Source organism: Eupeodes corollae, chromosome 1 (assembly GCF_945859685.1).
Source record: "Eupeodes corollae chromosome 1, idEupCoro1.1, whole genome shotgun sequence".
Classification (NCBI taxonomy): domain Eukaryota; kingdom Metazoa; phylum Arthropoda; class Insecta; order Diptera; family Syrphidae; genus Eupeodes; species Eupeodes corollae.
The window spans coordinates 102,448,151-102,458,005 of record NC_079147.1 but is presented as its reverse complement, the minus strand read 5'-3'; the positions used below and the strand labels follow the sequence as shown (position 1 = coordinate 102,458,005).

The following is a 9,855-nucleotide window of genomic DNA, read 5'->3' as shown; positions in this document are numbered from 1 at the left end:
AGAAAATAGGGGCGCGTTATCACCGTAAAGAAATTTTTGAAGAACACATCTCAATTTTGGCAGAACCTGGATCAATTTACTTGGGACACACAACACCAGGTCGTGGCACCGCAAAAGAGTTTTTACTTCCATCACAACCTTTTTAGAGAGTCAAGGTTGGAATTTAGATGACGTGCTTTGCATTGGATGTGACGGAACTGCAACTAACACTGTTTGGAAGGGAGGCGTCATTCAATATTTAGAGGAGTTCTTGAAGAGACCACTGCAATGGTGCATTTGCATGCTTCACGCCAATGAGTTACCTCTTCGTCATTTATTCTTGACATTAGATGGTTGCACTTTGGGTCCTAGAGAATATTCTGGACCTATTGGGAAATAATTAGCTGATTGCGAAAGTACAACCACCGTGAGCTTTTGTGCAGTGGCGGGTAATATGCCTGACTTGCCGAAAAATTTGGTTGATGAACTTACGGATCAAAAATATCTTTATCAGATATGTCAAGCTGTATCTACTTGTTTCTGTTCTCTGAGCTGGCAAACCGTCAACCTGGAAAAATGGCGCACTGGAGAAGGCTTACTTCAGCTAATCGCATACTGTTAGTACACTTCGTCCATCAGAGAATTTGCTATTGCTAAAAAATAAAAACAAGTTGAAGTCTTGTGCAGAAATGCCAAATTCTGTACAAAAAAATAAGTTTAAATTCTAAGGTTATGTCATTAATTAAAAATTATTTCTTGCTTATTTTGTTTTTATGTAATTTGTTTAAATAATATTAATAATAAAATACGTTTAAAACTAATTTTTTTTTATAGTTTTATTCAAACGGTTGCCCGGCAAAATCCTCATTTAAACCCTCCAAGTGGGTGCCAGGCGGGCAATGTCACAGTAGTCCTGTGCGTTTTTGGCAGGATGGTAATAAGCTAAGGTTGAGTTGGGTCGCTGAATTGTTGTAACTCCTCAATAGTGCAACGTTCGGAAACCCAATTTAATCATAGTTTAGAGGTTCCTAATTTCAGTGGTGGTGTGAGCGTACTTGTACGAAAACCGTGCCAAAGAATGGAAGGCTGGGGGATAAACCAGCCACTAACGAGCTCTTTCGGACGCTGTGGCATGGTCCGTCATATATCTCTTACCCTGGCAAGCGTCTTTCCGCATTACTCATGATAATAAAATGAAAAACTCAAATAAAAAAAAATCAAATAAAACAATTTTTAAACAAAAAAATCGCGCCATGGCTGCCAATACGGTCACATCTCCTGAAAAGGCTGTAGAGCCAACTCAGGTGTGTGAACGTGTTGTCAACCCTGTGGTTGCCACTAGTAGCGGGAGTCTTTCTCCCTCTTCTATCCGCAACCTTTACTTGAAGGAACTACTCGTCAGTGGAACAGCTGTGACGCTCGGCTGTCAAAAGGGTGGCAATTCCACACCCCACCTCTTCCCCGCTTCTGCTAGGACGTTGCAAAAGAGAGAGACAAAATACGCGACATGTGGAATTGACTTAAAGGGTGAGGGCACACCCGGGTTGGTATCGATACGACTAAATCTGGAGTTGGACCCACATCTGTGTCACACGAACATAGCTCTGGGCCGCCGAAAAAGAAGTCCAAGAAGTCACTGGCCAATCGAGACCAACGCAATGCTGAGCGGATTCTAGCCGTAGTCGGTGTCATACCGGCAGCGGAAAGAACCCCAGAGCAAACGCGAAAATTCGAGTGGGCTAGTGGCTTTCTTAGCAAAAAAGCTAAACCGACCTGCGGTGACTCAACGCAAAGCGAGGGCGACAAGCCTGAACCAAAAAGGCAGAAGGTGCTTTCCAACCGCACAACAGCCTTCAACAAAGATCTTTCCTTCAGCAAGGCGGTCAAAGGCAAGGTCATTGCCGCGGTCATTGACAAGAGTCATTTGGATGGTAACATCTCTCATGATCATTGGGCAGACGTCAAGGCTCACCTCGGTTTCAGATTAACTTAACCATGTCTCATTTCCACAGCTCAACATGCTTACTCTAAGGGAAAATCAGTAGAATTAGCACTTCACTCGCTGGTACGTATTATTGAGCATTCCCTCGAATATAAAGAATATAATTTAGTAGCGTTCCTAGGTATTAAAGGAGCTTTCAACATTGTCAGTTACCAGGCGATCACAACAGCAACGGATAAGTTGAAATTAGAGAAATCGCTCATAGATCTTATAAGTCTCATGCTCAAAAGCAGGACAATAATTTCTTGCATGAGAAGTTTTACTGCCACCAGATCGATGAATGGAGTCACTGCCGAAGGTGGGGTCCTTTCGCCTCTTTTATGGAACATGGTAGTAAACGACCTACTTACATCATTGGAAGCAGAGGGTTTCAGGGTGAATGCCTACGCTGACGACGTTGCAATATCTGTATCTGGGAAGCACCCCCAAGTTCTCTCGGAACTCCTACAAAATGCCTTAAATAGGCTATAAAAAGTGGCTAAGCAATGTGGCTTGGACGTCAATCCACATAAAACATAATTAATACTCTTTTCGAGAAGATATAAAATTCCTTAGATTAACCAACCCAAGATTAGAGGAATACCATTAAGCTTTTCAGACCAAGCTAAATACTTAGGACTCATTTTAGACAAAAAACTAAATTGGAAGGCAAATATTGATGAAAGAGTAAAAAAGGCTACTGTAGCGTTTTTACTTGTAAAAAGGCCATAGGATCAAAATGGGGCTTCTCCCCAAAAATATCCCACTGGCTATACACTTCGTAATCAGGCTGATACTCATTTATGGAGCTGTCGTATGGTGGACCGCACTGGACAAGATGGTAAATCTAAATAAGCTCATCAAAGTCCAGCGGTCAGCAGGCATGTGCATCACAGGAGCACTTCGCTCAACACCAAACGCAGCACTGGAAGTGCTTTTAAACTTAACACCTCTTCACATCTTCTCCAAAATGGTGGCAGCCAACTCATGTGTGCGGCTTAGAGCCACCTCTCAATGGAACAGTAACAATACTGGACATAGTACTATTCTGGACAGTTTCAGATCTATCCCAGATCGCTTAGACTATACCACCCCAAAAATGGTGTTCGGTAGAAGCTTCCATGTGTCCATCCCTTCAAGATCCTCCTGGGAAGAAGAGAGACCCCTGGAAGACGATGCGATAGACTTCTATACAGACGGTTCAGAGACCGATCACTTAGTTGGAAGTGGTATCTATTCGGAACAACTGAATCTCAGTCTATCCTATTGACTTCCCAATCAATGCAGTGTATTCCAGACCGAAGTAATGGCGATTAAAGAAGAACTATCCTGGCTCAAAGAAAACGTTATATCTTGTAAGGATATACGAATCTTCTCAGACAGCAAAGCCGCTCTTAAATCTCTCGCGCCTGTCTCCACAAACTCTCAAACAGTCTACGATTGTCGATCATCTCTGAATGAGTTGACGAAACAATTTAACATTCACCTCATTTGGGTGCCGGGCCACAGAGACATTCCGTGAAATTGCAAAGCCGATGAGCTCGCCAAAAACAGAACACTTCTGCCTAATTTTAGACAAAAACATAACATAGGAACACCACTTGCTGCATGCAAATATCTTCTCAAGCAATATGCTCTAGAAACAACAAATGCTAGATGGTCACAAAGTACCACCTGCCTAGCAACCAAGCAAATATGGCCAAGTATTGACTTAAAACGGTCAAAAAGCTTGATATCACTGAGCAGACAAAGTATAAGCTCTACAGTTGGAGTAATTACGGGACACTGCCTCAAAGGAAGACATGCTTTGAGGCTAGATGTGTACACAAATGACTTCTGTAGAAGCTGCATGGACGAGGAGGAAGAGGAAACAGTCCAACACCTTCTGTGTACATGTCCAGCGCTCTCCATTAGAAGGAATAACTTTCTCGGTAATCCCTTCTTCAATAATACCAGTGAACTGGCAACGATTGACACAAAATGTCTCTCTAACTATATTAAAAGTACAAAATGGTTTGTTTAAGTTGATTACTCTCCTATGAGTAACCTCATTAGTGGTATCACAGTGGACCCTTGAGGTCTACGTGCGTCAATGACATCTGGATAGCCACTCCAACTTAACCAAACCTTCAAACGGTTAAAGTATGTAAAAACAAGAAATTTAAAAACCTTCAAAAGCCCGGTACTACCCCCAAGATTGATAGTGTAGCTCGAAAAAAAATTGTTCTCATAAATCGACGGGAAACCCTAAATTGCATATGTGTACATACATAGAAAACAAAGCATTAGTTATCTCTTACTAAACAATTTTTGTCGACTAAATGTCAACTTATTAAAACATTAAAACCATGGCAATACTACACGTATTGATAGTTTGATCAATAAGCTAACTACATTGGTGTTTTGAAAGTTTAAAATAAATCAATTTCATAAGAAACTCTCAGGTAATAATTGAATAGGCCCGTGCGAGTACATTTATGTAAAGTTAGATGGCCGGAAAAGGTAAAAAGAAACGAAATAGTAAAGATTCAACTGGCCAAACAAACGGAAATGCCGAACCAAAGAAAAAAGGTGGTAAAAAGAAAGCCGCATCCAAAGGTAAATCATTTCACTGTGATATCTTTAATGATGCAGCTATGGAAAATGCTTACTATGTTTGTCATAATATTCAGGTTCGTATTTAAATACTGTAATTTATTAAAATTTTGATATTAATTTTGTTGTTTTTTCAAGGAAGTTCTTAAATCACGAGGATTTGCATGGCCCGATGGCCAAAAGAAAAAGAAGAAAGGGAAACGCTAGATAGTAACTGGCCAAGGTTTATTTGCTTCACAGCTTGTCATGGTTTTTATTTTTATAACTATTCAAAAAATTGGGTATTGTAGGAATTATTTTATTTAAGTTTATCTTACTTAATTTTACTGTATTTATGAGTTTCAATAAAAAGCCTTCATAATTAATGTTCAAGAAATTTAAATGAATTTGTTTAATTGGAATGCAATGAAAAATACAATTACATATGTAGAAGTCATAATACAATAACTTTTAATGAGAAGTAAGTTATACAAAAGTGGGTGCTTAGTTCTTTATGACAACTTATCTAACCTACAATATATTTTTATCTCTAAATAACTTAGTTTATTTTAACTGCTTTTGGGTTCGTGACTTTAAAGTGACACTATAAAAAATATTTTATTGTGATTTATTATTATGTAAAATATTGTATAAGGAAAAAAATAGTTTTTTAATGAGGTGAAACGTTTGTGCAAGGTGACCACACGTTCTTTCTTTGCTCTCTACTTAACTTCTTTTATTTTTCATATTAATAGCTTAATTAATTAAAAAAAAAGGCTGGGATGCAACCTACACTGATAACTTCCCATTCCGTCTGTCCATTTGTTTTGCTTCAAAGTTTGTCTATATGTACTCGAATCAATTTTTACCAAATTTGCACACTATTTTTTGTACATTTTATTTTGTATGAAAAAACGGACTGTTAGATTTTTATATAAAAATTACTGAATATCGAAAACAAAATTTTCTTTGAAATAAAAAAGTTTGAAACCAATATTTTTAATTTTTGAAAAGCTATTTGAGTCGAAAGTAAATTTTTAAGAAGTTTTAGTATTGTTTTTTTTAGAGTTTTATTTTTTGTAAAAAAAAACTATCTATTCGATTTTTTTCAAAATTTTATCGAATGTTGAACAAAATATTTCTTATAAAATAAAATTAGCTTGAAGCCAATATTACAAATTTTTGAAAAGATATTTGAGTCAAAAATCAATTTTTACCAACTTTTGTTAAATTTTTTCCAGGGTTTTTAATTTTTTGTACAAAAACTGTCAATTCGATTTTTCTCAACTTTTTTCAGAATATTGAAAACAATATTTCTTATAAGATAAAATAAGTTTGAAGCCTTAATTTCAAGTTTTTGAAAAAAATATTTGAATCGATATTCAATTTTTACCAACTTTGAGTAATGCTTTTTTTATATTTTTATTTTTTATAAAAAAAAACTGTCAATTCAATTTTTCTCAAAATTTTATCAGATGTCAAAAACATTATTCTTCGTTGCACAAAATTGTTTTGGAGATGAAATTATATTTTAGTCGTACAATTTTGGAGGTGACAATTTTTTTTTTCAGTTTATTTGATTTATAAAAAAAACCGTTAAATGGATTTTTTTTTCAAAAAATATACTTCTTTGATATCACGTTACAATATATTATATAAAATTTAATGCAAATCCTTAGCGTTTTTGGTTCGTAAGATATTTAGAGTTAACAAAAATGTTCACCTTTTTTTCAAACCGCTATGTTAAAAAAACCACCCACGCAATTTTGTTGAGAGCCCTTTCTGCATCTTTCTGCCTTATTATCTGCATAACAAAATATATTTGAAATCGATATCTCTTCTGGTTCTTGAGCTATGGACGACGAAAAAACGTCGCGAACGTACGGACGTACGTACACACGCACACACAGACATCTTTCTAAAAATCTTTTATTTCGACTCAAGGACCTTGAAACGTAGAGAAATGTCAAAATGTCCTATGGGAAGTTAATAACAATATTTTGCATATGATGAAATAGTTTTATTTCAAAATCTATTGTTGTTAACGAGATTTTTTTAGTCGGTAACCAATTTTTACCAATTTTAGTAGCATTTCTTAAACTTATATAAACAAATACAAATTGGATAATTCAAATAAATTTAAAGTCAATGTCTTTTATTACTTACGAGATATTAAAAACCGAACATCAATTTTTTCCAAATTTTACGAACTATTTTTGTAGATTTTATTTTTTTATGAAAAAACGGACTGTTGGATTTCCATACAAAATTTAGTGAATGTCAAAAACAATATTTTCTGTGAAATAAAAATAGTCTGGAGCCAATATAAAAAAACTGAATATTAAATTTTTTTTTAAATTTGACCGTATTCAATTATTGTTTTCAACAATATTTCTTATAAAATAAAATTAGTTTGAAGCCATAATCTTAAATTTTTGAAAAGATATTTGAATAATTAGGGGTTTGTAAGCCCCATAGGATAGGACTGGGTTAACAGCCACTTCACACCGATCAGCCCAAAGTATTAATATGTCAAAGGCATTTTTCATTTGTTTGTTAAGCTGCTTTCCTGAAACTGCTTTATCACCGTCATCCGCAAAAGCAATCACTCTGAAACCCTCTGCATCCAGACCAGTTGGAATTTCATTTATCACCAGGTTCCAGAAGAGAGGGGATAGAATACCACCTTACGGTGTCCTTTTAGGTTCTAACGAATCTTCTAGCAGAAGAGTTGCCCATTTTTAAGTTAATTATTCTGCTAATTAAATAAAAATTAGTCGTACCCGTGGCATGATGGTTAGTGCGATGGACTGTCATGCGAGAGGTCTTGGGTTCTATCCCTGCCTATGCCACCTAAAGTTTTTTCAAGGGTACTGCCTCTTGCGAGGAATTGACAAATTCTCCAAGAGTAATTCTTGTCATGAAAAGTTCTTTCTCAAATTTGCCGTTCGGATTCGGCTTAAAACTTTAGGTGCCTTCCATCCCTGATAACAGTACACGCACACAGGAATGGGTGAGAGTTGTCAGTTAATGGGACCTCCATAAATGATAGTGCTGGCAATTTTACGTTTATTTCCAATCAAGGTTGCTCTGTAATCGATTACTGCCTAGTCAAAGGGGATTGGCTTGACATTGTGAAAGATTTCGAGGTTTTTCTGGCTAATTATTCAACTCACCTCCCCATTTGTGTGTCGTGTGAGTTCAAAACCCAAGAAAGCAATATCCGACGTCAAGATGTAAATGGTTGCATGTTTATAAGAAATGTTTATAAGAAAAACTTAAACCAGCATTAAATTAATATCACAAATCAGGCTATAAACACAATTGACGAAGCAACAGATTTGATATTGAGCACTATTAGAGAGTCAGCAGTTACCTATTTAAATAATAGAGGAAGCGTTTTTAAATCTAGTTGGTATGACGAGGAATGTACGAGTAGGAGAAGTAGAGAAAAATCTTTCAAGTTTTTGAAACTTTTTATGAAAACGAATAATTTGGCTTTCAAAATTTAAAAATCTATGCATCCGCAAAAAACAACTTTTTCTCAACAACTCTACATTAAATCTTGTACAGAGCAGAGATCCTAGAGTGTTTTGGGCTAATGTGCGTATTTTAAGTGGGCGTAATAATTCGCCTGTTATTTGCATTAGTGCCGATCAAATGGCATCGTATTTCTAAACACTCCTACTGGCGGATCCAAATCATTCACATTGAAGAGTAAGATGCTCCATTCTCCATGCATTAACTGCTTATTGAAAGACAGCAAAGCTCCGGGTTTAGATGGCATCCCGGCTGAGTTTTCATCCATCTCTGCAATTTTTATAAAGGGTGACTCAAACCTTCCTTAAAACTACAGGGGAATTTCTGTCCTTAGTTCACTGCAGAAGCTATTCACTCAAATTCTTTACTTTAGACTTGCTAGTTGGGCTGAAAGAAATAATAAAATAAGCTGTTTCCAAGCTGGGTTTCGTGCTAATCTCTCCACAGTGGACCAAATCTTTACTCTCACTAGTGTTGCTAGACGCTTTATAGAGAAGAAAACAAATCTTTATACATTTTTCGTTGATTTTAAAGCAGCCTTCGATACCATCAACCGAAGCTCATTATTATTTAAACTTTCATGTATCGGTTTATCAACAAAATTTATAAAAATTTATGAGCAACTTCCCTCAAATACGACTGCTGTGGTTAAAAATGGCATGAACACGTCGAAACAATTTAGGTCAGAAACAGGGGTTCCACAGGGTTGCATTTTGAGTCCCTTGGTTTTTTCGCTCTTTATAAATGACATTGAAGATAATATACCAGGTGGTGTTGTTTTTGGTGATCTAATTATCAAGGAGCTCCTTTATACGGATGACCTTGTTATTTTAACTGATAATCCTGTGACGCTTCAACTATAAATTAACAACTTAAAACAATATTGTGATTTGTGGGACCTTCAAATAAATACTGCGAAGTCTAAGATCATGATATTCAGACACCATGATCGCAGTGCACGTAATGACCGTTCTTGGAACTTGAGCGGTTCAAATATAGAAGTATTGAAGGACTTCAAATATCTAGGTTTCACAATAACACACAATCTGAACTTTCGAAGTCATATAAGAGATAAATTGACCGCAGCAAAAGCAGCTATTAACTGTATGTGGTCAAATTTTTCCAATAACAAAAATATAGATCCGGCTTCGAAATTTAAAGTGTTTGATTAAACCGTTAAAAGCTGCCTTTGCTATGGAAATGAAGTTTATGGTTACATGCAATTAGACGAAATAGAAACTCTCCAAAGATATTTCTTCAAGCGAATCTTTAGACTCCCATCTAATACCCCAAATTATGCCATACACGTTGAGTCGGGACTACCACCAGTTTTTTAAAGAATGTAAAAGCGAATGCAGACTATATAATCAAAGTCATGCAAACATTTAACAACAATTTGCAGAAAAGGACTCTCCTGACAGCGTTACGCTACAGATACACACCTTTTAAAGATTGGAGTGAGTTGGCCTCAGAACATAACTTTCCTTTGACGTTTTGTTTGGATAATCTAGATTCGTGGAGGAATGAACGATTGTATTTCTGTTATAGATGACAACATTTTTCAGACATTTATCAATCGGGCAAGGGAGTCCGAATCTAGATCATTATACATTAAACTTAATTTCTCTTTTGGGGGAAGCAAATTGTTTTCCCGAGTTCACTTTTGATGAGATAAGGTTCATATTTAAGGTTCGCACGGAGATGCTTGAGCTTAAGTATAGGTTAGGTTAGGTTGGAGTGGCTGTCCAGATGTCATTGACACGTAGACCTCAAGGGTCCAT

General features: G+C 36.2%; 1 protein-coding gene across 1 annotated transcript; it reads left to right on the top strand.

The window, feature by feature from the left end:
• The first annotated feature begins 4,369 nt into the window (after nt 1-4,369).
• LOC129941696 (small lysine-rich protein 1) lies at nt 4,370-5,216 on the top strand. Its single transcript, XM_056050398.1, has 2 exons — nt 4,370-4,632; nt 4,694-5,216. The coding sequence occupies exons 1-2, from the start codon at nt 4,450-4,452 to the stop codon at nt 4,760-4,762; spliced, it is 252 nt and encodes an 83-aa protein (XP_055906373.1). The 5' UTR covers nt 4,370-4,449; the 3' UTR covers nt 4,763-5,216.
• Nucleotides 5,217-9,855: the final 4,639 nt, after the last annotated feature.